This window comes from Chaetodon trifascialis, chromosome 11 (assembly GCF_039877785.1).
Source record: "Chaetodon trifascialis isolate fChaTrf1 chromosome 11, fChaTrf1.hap1, whole genome shotgun sequence".
NCBI lineage: Eukaryota > Metazoa > Chordata > Actinopteri > Chaetodontiformes > Chaetodontidae > Chaetodon > Chaetodon trifascialis.
The window spans coordinates 26,625,254-26,640,435 of NC_092066.1; the positions used below are offsets into that span (position 1 = coordinate 26,625,254).

At 41.0% G+C, this 15,182-nt stretch overlaps 1 protein-coding gene across 1 annotated transcript; it reads right to left on the reverse strand.

The window, feature by feature from the left end:
* Nucleotides 1–9,170: 9,170 nt before the first annotated feature.
* On the reverse strand, nt 9,171–13,282 carry LOC139339449 (piggyBac transposable element-derived protein 4-like). Its single transcript, XM_070975072.1, has 3 exons — nt 13,092–13,282; nt 12,803–12,928; nt 9,171–11,867 (listed from the first exon to the last, which is right to left on the reverse strand). The coding sequence occupies exons 1-3, from the start codon at nt 13,280–13,282 to the stop codon at nt 10,046–10,048; spliced, it is 2,139 nt and encodes a 712-aa protein (XP_070831173.1). The 3' UTR covers nt 9,171–10,045.
* Nucleotides 13,283–15,182: the final 1,900 nt, after the last annotated feature.

Sequence of the window (15,182 nt, forward strand, 5' to 3'; positions counted from 1 at the left end):
GCTCTGTCATGCAGAGGGATTGAAGTACATATTGTACATACTGTATATTTAATAGTGTTAATGAAGATGCTTTGCTGTATGTATGAAAGACTGAATTATATTTTTTGTAGCTTTAATTTTGCTGCTGAAGAACATGTATTCTGCACATACAGGTGGAGCCCTTACAAACTGTTAGAAGCTGCCAAATGTTTAACGAAACACTTCCTGTCTATGTTAGAGCTGGGATAGCATCTGTAGAGTAAAAATGCCATAGAAATAACCTAAGCCATAGAAATTTAGATTATTGTGCATTAAAGTGTTTTTGCATGTTTGGCCCATTTGCTAAAAATATTAAAAGTTACATTACTGCCAACTGCTTTTCATCTCAGATTTTTCCTACTTATTATTATTTTGAATTCTGTGATTTGTTTCCCATTGATGTGTCGATTTTTTTTGTATACTTTGCAATAAATTTAAGTGCTGCTTCAAAGACTCCTCTGCACTGTCAGGAATAATTTTTTTTTTTTTTTCTTAATTGAGTAATGTTATCTCCCTTCGTGTAGCTAAAATCTCCGTGTTAAAAAAAAAAAACACACATCCTCAGTGGTAGCTGACACTGAAGTTTTCAGTCTTTGAAAATGGATTGGTCTTGGAAAGGTTCATAGTAATGTTAATCTGGCAATAGACAAGTTTTTTTGCTTTAACTTAACATCATAAAGTCGTAAGCACTAATGTAATGTAGTAATGTTGATTGCACAATGCACCCAGTCAGGCAGAAAATAACATGATACCAGCCTAGTTTGCATTTCTCTACACATACACACACAAAGAATGCTACTCCACCCTGAGAGGCCAACCTCTGCTGTAGTTATGTGTTTTGCAGTGTGTTGTTGGTAGTTGCTGGGCTCTGGGGAAAACACAAAGCAAGCAGGTTGTCTTTCTTTCTAAGCATGCAAAAACATAACAAAACTGGCATGTTCCTTTAAGCTCTAGAGCTTAGAGTGTTTAATTTGTGTTAAATGGTAGCATAAACACAGTAGCTCATCCATCCTGCTCTACTACTATTTTATTTCAAAGCCAAAATCTAGATAGATAGGACAGTGTGCACAGAAGTATAAAGTTCCCATGGAAGGACTAGTGGAGTGCTAAACAAAGTGCTAAGAAGGGACTTGCAGTGGATGCTAAACGTGTGTTGCTTAAGTAACCACCAACTGCTGCGAACTGGTGAACATGGCTGGATCCATGAAGGCAGCCTCCGAGACTGACGGAAGCCATTTTATTATCAGGGAATAGAGTATTGATGGTTTTCTTGCCGGGTTCAGCTAAAAGGACCACTAGCTAGCTACAGCTGCAGCCAGCTACACTTAGCAGCAGTTAGTGGTTACTTTAGCGACAAGCAGCAGTGTCTGTCCATCAGAAAACTCTGGAAATCACCTCAGTGCAGTAATGTTATTCCCTGTCATTAAATTGGCCTCCATGGATCTCTGAGGTTGTGTTCTGTCCCAGTCTGGTCGTGTTCACTGGGAGGCTGCTGGTTGGATGCAGCTAGTGGTTACTTAAGCAACAAAGCTATTTGTCTAGAACTGGTGCAGAGCAGTTGGAGGACATCAGAGTGAAAACCAGAAAATATTTTACCCATAAAATATGATCCACTTTCACCCAAATCAGTCCATCAACTTAAAATTTTGTTTTTGTTCAAGTGGTCTATGAGGCTGCCCCCCAAAACACTCCATTCCAGCGGCATCCTTCTCTTTATATGTCATGGCAGCATCATAAAAATTCAGAGTATTTCATTGGGTACAAAATTAGAATACACCCGAAAGTGCAGGATAAGTCATCAACATTATTTAGAATTTTCCAGGCTTTCTATGGCAAACTCTATTATATCATTTTGACATTCAATAGGAAATAAAGTAATTCAGATGCATGAAATAAATGAAGGAATGCTCACTGGTGCAATTGTTTCTGCTGCTTAGCTGGTGTTTGTGAGTGCTGACTCAACAGGGAGTTGATAACAGATGGTAAGGACATCAGTATGTAGCCATTGTCACTGCTTTGAGAAAGAAGGCAATTCTGTTATTGATAATGCTGTTTTCACATGAAACTCTCCAATCAATGTTTATATGTGTTTACCTTCCAATTTCTAAGTGTAAATGCTGTGAGTAGACTAAATTTGGTGAGCTGTGTGTGTTCACGTGTGTTGACATATACATGTTGTGCAAATCAATAAGTTTGTACACTATGTGCTGTTGTCTGTTAAACTCAAAGTACAACAGAAAAGCTTTCTCTTCCAAGAACTTCAACACATTATATCACTCTCTTTTTCTTTTCCTCTCTCTCTCTCTATATATATGTATGTATGTGTGTGTGTGTGTGTGTGTGTGTGTGTATATATATATATGTGTGTGTGTGTGTGTGTGTGTGTGTGTGTGTGTGTGTGTGTGTATGCTGATCAAAGACCTTCAGAAGAAAGAGCAAGTATCACTTGTCATTTGATAATATTACAATGGGGTTAAACATGGGCACTTTCTTGACTTTCAGAGGGCTGACAGCCTGGATGCAGCAGGGTTAACCAACTTTATCATAAAATGCCTTGGCCTGGTTGGTCAGGGCTATGGTGGTGTTGCCATTGTGAGTGGCAAGCAGTCAGATGTGTCAACAAGGGTCCAAGAAGTTCCAAAGCATGCATTTTATGTGCACTGTAATGCTCATTGTTTGAACCCTGTGATTGTGGATAGTGTCGAGTCATTCTCTGAGACTGCTTACTTATTCACTTCTTCAGAAATGCTTTTATGTATGTACACACAAAGTGGCTTGAAATTCAGTTGCTGCTCATTGTAGGTTTTGAAAATGTATTGTTTTCTATGCACCCTGTGTGTCTTCACTCAGAGTTAAAGAGCCTAGCCAGCTATAAGAAGAAGAAGAAGAAGAAGAAGAAGAAGAAGAAAAATCTTTTAACCACAGAAGATCAGAAATTAGGTCATAAAGTTGATCAGATATGGTGACTGCTAGGTCGTACTGTTATGTTGTAGTGGTACAAAAAAGCCCCCAATGAAGAACACCAAAGCAGGCAGGATGAAGAAACAAAACGAGAGCTTTAATAACAAAAAAAAAGCTCCTCCCAGCCAACAAAATAGGCAGGCAACAAAAACTGCGGGAGAATTCAAGAACAAATGAGAAATAAGTTAATAACTAAACCAATAACAAACTAGTACGACAGGGGTTATCAAACTTGTCACTCAAAGGTCAGCATCTGATATTTATTCAAGGTCACAGGTTCAGAACGATTGGCAATAACAAAATAATATTTAATCAAATTATTAAGATCACATCTCTTGTGATTGGGCCTGCGTAAAACTGAGGCAGACAAAGCTCAGGCCGTTATATTTATTTCTGACTCGGACATGTTCTTATAACTGCATTCACACTAGTTGTAGAAACTGTTTTCAAGAGACAAGAGTGTATAGAAATGTAATTTCTGTCTCAGGACGGGGTGGACCTCTTCCACTGGTGGGTAACAAATGCACAAATTTTCTGAATTCATTATTTGACTTACTGTCTGGTCTGGATGTGGACTGAGGTCCAGACTTATAGAAGGCCTGCAGTAGGGCATGAGGAACACATGCAGGAAGACTGATGAAAGACACAATAAGCAAATGTAGCCAAGCTGGGGGGTATTCCAGGTAGGAGGTTCAACAAACTCTGAGTTTATCTCTGAACTCTGAGTTGACTTACTCTGAGATGGGAAACTCTGAGTATCCGGTTCCAGAACAGCTGATCTGAGTTAGTTCAATCAACTCTGAGTATGTTAACCTTGAGTTGCGCGCGTGCACAACCACTATAGCCATCATCAATAGAGCCCCGATACCACGAGTCACCATGACAACTGGAAAAAAAAAACAACAAGAAAGATCAAGTTATTTTACCCCAATGGAGTTGGGGGTCTTATTGCAGGCCTATGTGGAGTATGACCACATATTTTGGTGTAAATATATCACCGCTGCAGCAGCGAAGGAGAGAGAAACGGCATGGGAGAAAACTGCTACAAGAGTCAACGCGTAAGTTTGAATGTACTATTCCATTGACTTAACATTTAACCGTACTTAAGATCGTAGCATACACTTATGAATGTAAGTAGGAATAAAATCTGATTTTCGTTTAGGTGCAATCCAACAGCGGAGAAAGAAGCAGCGAAAAATGAAATATAAAAACATCATTCAAAAAGGTAAGGCATATTTTGCTAGGCTATGATTGTACCTCACTTTGATTTGAATTTTATTTTTTAATTGACTGAGGCTATTAAACAAAGTGAATATTAACTCAGTGGCGACTTCAAGTAGTAATTTAAACCCCTAACAACATGTTGTTTTAACATGTCACTTAATACCCCACTTAGTAGATTAACGCTTGATACAATGTTTACACATTTTTATTTTATACGTATTGAGGTCATTTAAAATGTGACGATGTGTCCACGAACACTCAATAAAATACTAATTTAAAAAAGATTAACATTTGAGTTCTGCTCAGCCAACAGAGAGAAGGCAGAGGCCCGAAAAATGGGTGGAGGGCCACATCCACCACCAAGGTATTCTGAAACAGTATCTTTTCCTTCATCACAGGAGGATGATGGTGATGATGATGATGATGATGATGATGATGATGATGAAACACTGTCTGCTGCCACAGGGAGAGATCCAGAGAGGCCTACTGAAGTGTGTCTTAATATTATGTAGAGCTACTGGCAGTGCTCTGCTCATTCACATTCCTTTACATTCTGGAGTGGAATTTGGAGTTTGACATGTACACTGAAGTGATGAGCATAGATAATGGACAAACAACCAGCACATTCTTGTCCTTCAACAGAACGACTGGGCATCAGCAGGAGGAAGGTCAACTTCCACAGCGCAGCTTGACACAGTCAGATTTTTGGTCAATACCATGTTAAATCTGTATGTAAAACTGTAGGATTTAAATGTCGTCCATAAGTTTCCCAGTTACCAGTGAAGGAGTTGTATAGAGTCCACCTCATGAAGAGTATAGAGTGAAAAGGAAATGGTCTCTCTGGATCGCCAGTTTAGAAAAACAGACTTTGAAATTCTATTACTGGGATGCCAGTTGAGGTGTTTGCACTTCACAGGTGAAATATGTTAATGGATGGAACTACATTACAAATCCTAACTGCTGCTTTTGTACTTTTAGGGAATAAAGACCAAAGCACATTTGAATTTGTCATTATTTGACTGTTTTAATCAAAAGTAATTTCTGCTGATTAGGTCCCTTACAGCCCTTCCATCCTGCCTGTCTGCAGGGTGGATGGGATGGTCATCCTCAGGGTCATTCATTTGTACAGCAGGGTGTTGCTCTCCTCTAATAGTTGCAATATTATGGAGAACAACACATGCCACAATGATGTCACATGCCCTCTCTGGGGTGACCCTGAGCTTACACAGGCACTGGAACCAGGATTTGAGTATGCCTATGGCCATCTCAACCCGGGCTCCAGTCCTGCAGTGGGCCTCATTGGGGCCCCGGCTCAGGGTCAGGGTCAGGGGTCAACAGAGTGGGCTGACATGGATAGCCTCGACCCCCCAGTAGGTAGCCATCAAACTCTCCTGTAATTATAGAGGACACATTTGAGCGCATTAAAAAGGGAGACAAAAAACATTTGTACAAAGTTTTAGCTTCCTTACCTCGTGCAAATCTGTTGTTCAGACTACACTCCCAGTAGATCTGGGAGTCATGTACAGAGCCAGCCACCTGGCTTCTACATTTGTAATGATGTAGGCTGCATCTCATATGATCTTCACAGTACAGAGAATGATATGAGTTACAGTGTATTGTAATGTATGCATTTTCATGTACATAATTTTTAAGATGGTAAGTCATAAACCTGGACATTGATGCTCTGAAAGGATTTTCTTTTCACATAGTCCCCTTCGTTTTCTGCAGGCGCAGTAACAGGAATTTGTGTCCCATTTATGCATTCTATCACATTTGGAAGCCCTGCAAAATAACAGCTAATTAAGCTACTGAACCCACTTTGAGCTCGCAGCAGAATATATATCATAATTTAAAATAAAAGAATATATGATTTCTACATCATTCACCAGTCACTACCATCATTGGTAACAGGCGTTTCAGTGCGAGGATCACTTTCCTCACAGCTCTACACACTGTTGCCTTTCCGAAGTGCTCTCCATCATCAATGTTGTACAAAAAACTACTGTTTGCAGAAAGAAAAATGTAGCGCTATGCATAAATTTTGCTGTGATGTGAGCGCACGTCCGCGGTGTGTGAGGTTGGTGATGTATGGCCGGAGAATGTCATCGAGATAAATTCTACCGTTTGATGAAAAGCGGTAGCGTTTCAACAGATATTCCTCTGGAAATGACAGGACATCTAATCTCGGTCGGAAGATTCGTCTGCGAATCCGTGTGACTGTTATTTATGCACAATTGCGCATCCATGTCAAAGAACAGGGCAAGGCCATGCAGAGACCTTTGGAGGGGCAGGTGCTCAAAGTTAAAAGGGGGCACATGGAGCACAAATTTGAAACACCATACAGAAACATACCTTGCAATATAACCGGTTGAATGGTAGCAACCCATATTCATAAAGAATGTAATATGGAATCACAACATACCATATCATTGCCCACACCGCATATATTTGTTAGAGGCTAGTGCAAAGCAAAATTAGTCTATGTTTTACGGGCCTCTCTGTGTGAAGCTTGCATGTTGCATGCCGTGCATGCGTGGGTTTTCTCCGGGTATCCTGGCTTCCTCCCACAGACCAAAAACATGCTCATTAGGTTAACTGGTGACTCTAAATTGTCCTTAGGTGTGAGTGTGAGCGTGAACGGTTGTTTGTGTGTATATGTTGCCCTGTGAGCGACTGGCGACCGGCTCAGGGTGTACCCCGCCTCTCGCCCTTTGACAGTTGGGATATCCAGGTGTAAATGATATAAACAAACAAGTACTGATATGTTTAAATGAGAAAATCAAATTTCAAATTCTTCCATTATTGTTGTATTTATACTGTAATAGTCCAAAATTATGTGAATATGCATATTGCAAAGTTTTAGTAAAATAACATAGTCTATGCCTCATTGCCTCTAGAAACATAGGAAAAAACAGCTTGACAGTAAAATAACACGATATCTCTCTAATGCACTTTGCCCATGACAAGAGAAACATACAGAAACAAACAAAAAAGCCTCACACATGCTGTGTGTGCTTTACTAGCAGCTATAACTTGTGAGAGGTGTGTATTGGATGACACAGAGGATGCTCATTGCTCACTTCACTTTGTCAGTCATCTTGCAAGAATACACCGTGCACAAGCGAATACGCTGCAAAACCTATTCATTGGACCAGTTGTTTACTGCCTCGGGTCTTCTTCGGTTGCGCGAGAATAGCAGTGGCCGTCTCCAGCAGCTTGGCGATGAGCAGCAGGGCACGTCTGGGCAGCGACGGCAGAGTGGGGGCACGTTGTGGATCATGTGACCGAATAAAGGTAGATCTGAATTATCTGAATTATTATTATTTTGTTTTTTTTTATTGTTATTATGGGCCACAGAGACGGACTTTCACACACACACACACACACACTTACCCCCCCCCCCCGCACGTGCCTGGAGCAGGGCCTCGCACAGGGCCTTGCACCCCCCTGGGACGGCCCTGACTCCTGTTCTCCTGTTCCCTAGTAAATACCTTTGCCTCTTGTCCCTGCCCATGAGTCTTGCCTTAAACCTCTTGGATCGTTGCTTGCCTGTGGCTGCTTGGTGTTTGATTCACTGTATGTTACCTGAGACTGTGAACTTGTTGCTGCTAGGCTGGAACTGCCAAGTCTAAGAATAAAGTCGGTATAAACAATATGCCCATTTTCTGGTGTCTCTGCACTTCAGTCCTAAACCCCACCCCACCAAAAGGCATCTCTATTCATTTGCACACTGTTTACAATACATGCAATCAATCAGAGGGTCTAATCTGCTTTTATCTCTGCACAAATCAAAATATCACTGTGGACTCCCATTTGGGAGTCCTTGTATATAGGATTTTACCTTGAGTCTCTGTAACCAGTGGATAAATCAACAGTAGCTGTTCTCCAACACACACTACACCTTTACTGCTGTTGCCATTTTCTCTGTTTCCCAAGACATTGTCTGTCTCCTGCATGTCAACACTCACCTCTCCATCTGGGTGTGACAGTTGCCTCCACTTAACCCAAACCATCACTGAACTGCAAAGAGGATTTTAAATCCTGTACATTTCAGAGTAAGTAATCTAGTGGGGAATGTCTTAATTTTTTTTTTAACTTTTTTAATGAAAAAGTCAGACACAATCAAACATTGATCCCTGCCCCAATCATACTATCAAGTTTTCTGCCAGTCTACTTAAATGAGCTTTTGACAACTATGAAACACCTCAAACGCTCTTCAAGCTCTGTTGATATAATGCCCCCTAAATTTCCTTGCAAAGACGGTCTCCATACAACTCCTTGAAGCTTTGAAAAAAACTAATGCTTCAGTGCAGTGTTTTTGAGATGGTTGACCACAAAATTTGAACAGAGAGGCTGCAGCATTGGGTTGGTATATCTGGCTCTGAAGTGGTTCTGTTGTTGACAAAATCATTATTTCTCATTTGTATTTGTTACCATGTCTTCCGTCACCACTTAGTAAATTGTGGAGTCCAAGGGTCGACACTAGGACAAATTTTATTTAAACTATATATGCTCTGATATGGACTGATCAAATAAGAAAATTTCTTAAACTGTCACGAGAGAACATATCAAATCCTAGCAGGGATTCAAAAGTTATACAACTGTAACACCTCACTAATTTAGCATATACACATTTTCTCAGTGGAAGCAATTTCTAATATTTACTAGTTAATATGAAGGCTATTCTAACAGCAGTCAGCCACTGATAGGCCATTAGAGCTGAACTGAAGTCAGTTTATATAACCGTCAATGACCCTGTATGCCTGCAGTCAAGACATAAACAGGTGACTGCACAATGGACAGAAAGAATGCAGACTAATGCACCAAATGAAATTAATGACACACATGATTGTGGATAACAAACACACAGTTGTCAAGTCTAGGCCAGCTTCCCAGACCTGTGTTTATGTATGGTCTCACAGTGAGAAAACAATGTTATTTCAGTCACATTGTGAAGACTCACTTCTCATGAGCAGACTGGATCGTCAGTCCTTACAGATCTGTTTTTATTTTTTTTTTACATTGACAGGTTTATTGATCATGACAGATTTGACAAATCTGGATACACAAGATATACAGGAATGTATAAGCAAAATACACTGAAAATTAAACATCTACTTCCCCCAATGCCAAACCTCAGAGCACTGATGTTATCTTCTGTATATCTTAGAAAACTGAGAAGGTTCCTCTCTTACAAACCCATGTTGGGATGCTGTGTAAAACATAAATAAAACAGAATGTTTTCATTTGACAGAATTCCAACTCTTTTGTAGTGATCCTTTTTCAGGACATTTTCAGTGATCATTAGGGCGGGGTACTGAACTTCAGTACTTTTATGGCAGCGACCAAATTGCTTTAATACAATCAAAAAACTCCTTGTTGTTTAATACCAAATTTAGACACCTAAGGAGTAAATCTCATCAGTTCAGTGAGCCAATAAGCATGCAGCATGCCTGTACTACTTCTGCCAACTGTCACGCATTGACCGTGACACTAATGCTATTGACATTTTCATATACTCTCATGCCACATGGCGAAAAAATGAGAAATACACACATCTGTGAAATATAAAATATGCTAACATCCTCAATATCACACAGAAAAATTGAAGAATGCTAGCGTGTGTGTACACACACACACACACACACACACACACACACACACACATGTCGTATGTATGAATGATCTTGGTCTCAAAAGAAAGCTAAGACCTACATGGAACAGTGAATCCATGTGGAACACAGTAGAAAATTACATTTTTAACACCGCCTAAAAAAAAACACATTTGGGTTTGGCTTTACCCAACAAAATGTTGTGGGGCATTGCTCAGTCATCAGTCACACTAACGTCTGGCATCGTGCCACTTCAGAAAACAATTTTTGTCTTTGACAAAGCATAGAGGGACATGGCACTTCCTGCAGTAGACACGCGTCTTGACACGTCTTTGCCCAGCATCATGGCACCTCTGGCAATACTTCCTCTTGTCGTCACCGTCAATATCCTGGGGCCCAAAAAACATTGGCATGCAGGTGACGGGTGGTGGTTGTGGTGGTGCTGAGCCTACACCAAAGCCCAGCATTTCTTTTGCTAGACTTTCCCTGAAGATCTTCTGGGTGCGTGGATTCCATTTCCTTTTTTTGCAGAGCTCCTTGTGGAGGAGGAAGCTGTTCACCACTGCAACATCAATGAAATGGTAAAAAAATGTCTTGTACCATTCTGTTGTCTTGTGGTGGACGCTGTAATACTTTATCAGTGCGTCTGACAAATCCACACCGCCCATGAAACGGTTGTAGTCCACTACAGCACTGGGCACAGGCACAGTCTTTATGCTCCACACACCGTCCTCTTTCACCCTCCTTGTCACAGTTTGTCCAGTAAAGGCTTCATGGACGGTCGAGCACATGTTCACCTCACGGGTGTCCTTCCACTTTACAAACAGAAGTTTGCCTCTTCTGATCCACCGCATGTCTCCCCTCTCAGCCTTTTTGGACAGGTTATTTACCTCCGTCTTTGGATAGCCAGCCCGATTTGTTCTGATGGTCCCACAACAGCGAATGTTTTTCTTATACAATTCTTCAAATAGGGCAGTGCTGGTGTAGTAATTATCTACATAGAGGTTGTAGCCCCGACCAAGTGTTTCAAATGGCAGCAGGTCCCATACAGATGAGAAGGTCAGATTGTGCGCTGTGGTGGAATCGTTCTTCCCCTGGTAGACAAAAAAATTGAATGTGTATGCCGTTTGGGCATCAGCAAGAACAAATACTTTATAACCCCACTTTGTGGGCTTCGCCTTCATGTACTGCTTCATGCTGATGCGGGCCTTGGTCGCCACCATCCTCTCATCAATACAAATGTTCTGGTATGGCTGAAAATGAGCCTGACAGGCAGACACTATCTCTGTGTAAAGAGGCTTGATCTTGAACAGTCTATCATATTCAGAAGTGTTCCTCTTTCTGTCATTTTCCTCATCCTCTATCGGATTGCTGAGGTGCAGCGAGTACAAGATTGCCTCAAAACGTTCTCGTGTCATTCTGTTTCTGGGGAAGGGAAACCCATATGGCCATTCCTTTCTCCAGTAGTCTGATCGCTGGTGTACAGATACAAGGCCTGTGAAAACTATGATAGACATGAAAATCCAAAAGTCACTTTGTGTCAGAGCTGTCCATCTGAACTTCAGTCCAGCCTGCAGTCTCTTAGCAGCATTGGCATTTGTGTTGTTGATGATAGTGCGTACTGTAGAGTCACTAAAAAAGAGTCTGAAAAGTGAAAGGGGAGACCATGATGCCGTGGTATCAAACGTTGGGCCCGGGGGCCTGGCTGGCATGAATTTCACCAGGTTTGGCCTTGGGTCCATCTCCTCTTTATTGTGCCACCTTTCTTCCTCCTCTACCTCTTTCACTGATGCAGTAGAGTTAGAGCCACGTCGACTATGCTTGGCCTTTTTCTTGGGCTGTGTTTCTCTTAGAGGTGAGTCTGAGTCCGATTCAGAAGATGGTGGTGGAGCAGAAGCACGCTGTCTCTTTATCTGAGAGGTGCGGGTAGCTGTTGCAGGCTGTTGCTGAGGGGGAGGGACAGATACTGGAGCAGATGCGCTGCAACTGGTTACTGGAGTGACAGACAACAGAGCAGAAGCTGGCTCATGCGCGTCATCATCACGATCATCACTGTGGAATGAATAAAGAAATACAGATTCAAAATCATTATTATTATTATTAGAATTAGAACTCAAAACAGACAAGTACAAAACAGCAGTGGTGGGGTGCATAAAGGATGGATGAGAGGAGGAATACAGAGCAGTGGTGGACGATTTTGTGGAATGGTCTGGTAGAAATCACCTGCTGCTTAACGTGGCCAAGACCAAGGAGATGGTTATTGATTTCAGAAGGAACAGGACAACCACACAACCAGAACGTCACAGTGGTGGAGGATTACAAATACCTTGGAGTGTACCTCCACAACAGGCTGAACTGGAAAATTAACATCAATGCTGTTTACAAGAAGGGGATGAGTAGACTTATCTACACAACTGCAATATTGCACATACGGTCTACAGTTTACATTTATTTAGCATCTGAAACTGTTTTACTGTAAATACTGTTTATATACTTAGTTATATTGTACTGTTTATTATATTATATAATATGCATTACACATTATAATACATATTATATAACTATATATTTAGCTTTACTTAGTTATATTTTCATTATTATTCCTGTTTATATTTTTTGTTACTCTTTTAAACAATTACTGGTACATTCTGTTTTACCTGTATGTTTAATTGCTACTGCAACAAAATAAGCTCCCAAATTGGGGTCATTAAAGAAGCAGTCTAAAGTTTGAAGTCTATAGGGTAAACAAGCCCTGTTGGTAAAGTAAACAAATTCTCTTTGTGTGTGCATTTACTAAACACAATTGATGATGTTGATGTTTCACTCACAGGCCTAAAGGAAAGAGCAATATCAGGCAAACAGTTTTCTAACCCCTTTGTCTGAGGTAGGTGGGGGTGGTGGTGTTGTTGTTGTTGGTGGTGGTGGGGACCACCTACTGTAGTTGTGTAGGTTGGGGGCAGAGTACAAACACACATACACGCACTCACCCATGTGTTTGGAGTGGGGAATGAAGCGAAGTTGGAGCAGATCCGTGATGAGAAGATGTGGATGGGCCAGCAGGCTCAAGAGATGTACACTCATCACCATCAACATCACTATCACTGCTGTGGGACCTGAGGAAAAATAAATAGATTTACTTGTCGTAACGTTTTGTAAAATGTAGATTCAAACCGACAAGTAACGATATTGGTAAAATAACAGTTTGAATCAGTTCGTATTGCAACAGAAATTGCAACTTCAATAAGTAATTCATAATAAAACAGAGAGATTACATACCACTCTATTGGAATACGAGGAATATAATCCGAATCAGAGTCACTCGAGCTGCAATTGTTCAGTCGCGCCCACAAATCCTCGTCATCGCTCGATGAGTCTTCCGGGTAAACGTCAGCCTCGCTTTCTAGTCCAAACACAGGCAGAACCTCCTCTCTTGAAACCACTTTTTCAGCCTTCTTTCTGCTTGCCATTGCAGTTACCTCTTCCGAAATGACGAAGAATGCAAGTAAAAACTGGTCAGCGGTATCGGTCTGTGTGCGCCCCGTGCATTCATGCGTAAATGTGAAGTACCGGTGAAACTCATTGTGCATTTACGCGGGGAAAAATCTCGGCAACCCATTGGTCGATTTTTTTGATCGACACCTCTACGAACTAGTCAGAGTCAAGAGAATCGAGGGGCAGCGCCTTAGAAATACCAATGACGACCCAGAAGGAAGTAACCCCAAAGATATTATATCGCTTGAAGAGCGCTGCCTCCACTCTAGAAACCCCTCTTCCTAATATAAACAACCAGGATTTTCGTGATTCATTTCATTTCATTCATTAAGAGGAGACATTAGCAGCGTTTTTTCGAGCTGGAATATAACTTTTGACCACAAAACAATAAAAGTAAGACATACTTTATGATTTTGTGAAGTATATAAATATATTTTTTTTATAGGGGTATTTTTGCTACTCTTTGGCTGTGTCTCAATTCAGGGGCTGCATTCTTCGGAGGATGCATTTGAAGGCCGATGACATCATAGCGCTGCGCGAAGGCTGTCCCAATTCGTCCAAATTCGAAGGGTGCAGCCAACAAATGCGTCCTCTTTTTCCCTGTTTTCAGAGGATGCATCGCTACTATCCTTCGCGGCCTGCCATACAATAGCGACCAACAGCACCAGCAACACCATTATTATTGTTATTGTCGTTATTATATCGAACAATAATTTTATCTGTTGACCAGTGACGTGCGGTGAGGTTCATGGCTGGTGAGGCACTGACGTCATCACAGTCAGATTTACAAACGTATGTGCCCGAAAGAGTAGCTTATTCACCATGTGATTGGCAACAGTCAACGTGTTTAGCTTAAAATTTCTTATCAGGATTCTTAACATATGCAAACTGTAGCATAGAAAAAACGAACTTAAAAAAACATGATCAACATCTTACCTTTACTTATAAAAGGGTCTTCTGTCCCGTAGTCTGAAGCAAACCTTTTAGCTCCGGTGTTGGTCTTCCTTGAATTATTATCTCCTGCCTCAGTTGAAAGTCCAGTGCAGAAAATCCTTTCAGTTTGGATATATCATCTTCCATTTCGAAAATAAGGCCAAGGGCTAAAAATAACTCGATGGCTACACTTGCTAACTGTACCGTAGCTGCCCATCACTAATTCTACTACTCTACAGCCGAGGAGTCGTAAGAAGAATCCGTGCGATCACCAGCGCCCCCTGCCATGAGGCAGGAGAACTGCGTGCCTCACCTAGTGCCTCTGCAGCAGTTTTATGATCGCTCAGCAAAAGAATATGTTAAACACATGCAGTTGTTGATTAAAAAAAAAATACACACTGTGCATTATCTACACCAGCTAAACTATAGAAATTGAGTTCATATGGTAAAATTTTAATAGCGACATGCAGAGAGACAGCGATACGGTCTCACCGCATAGCATGCCAGCACAGTTAGTCCTTGCACAATCCATGGCGAGGCTCATGCGGCTGCTGCCTCACCGCTCGTCTCTTCTTAGTATTTGAACGGTAAATGTGAATAATCAATGATTTTGAAAAAAAAAAAAAAAAAAAAAAAAAATCTAAAAATGTTGAAGTTAAATGGAAAAGAACTGAATAAATAAAAACTTTTTTTTTTTTTTTAATTTTATATTTCCATGATGACTGCACGTCACTGCTGTTGACATAACAGAAAATATGCTTTACATGTCATTTTGTGAGCAAGGAGCAGACGGAGGAGTTTATTAAATTCCGTGGTTAAAACGACCATCTGTTTACAGGAGCCAAAAACACGGCCGCACTCGGATGGAGGTAACTGTTGAGGCATAAATGAATAGCCCATTTGTTCTCTATACATAGTGTATTTGTATGTGAAAGTTACATA

Bases quoted from the DNA above. Each gene is read 5' to 3' on its own strand.
- LOC139339449 (XM_070975072.1), bottom strand. From the start codon at position 13,282: ATGGCAAGCAGAAAGAAGGCTGAAAAAGTGGTTTCAAGAGAGGAGGTT. The intron at 12,929-13,091 runs GTATGTAATCTC...ATTTTTCCTCAG, and splicing joins CCTCGTATTCCAATAGAGTG to GTCCCACAGCAGTGATAGTG. The intron at 11,868-12,802 runs GTGAGTGCGTGT...TTCATTCCACAG, and splicing joins TCCCCACTCCAAACACATGG to TGATGATCGTGATGATGACG.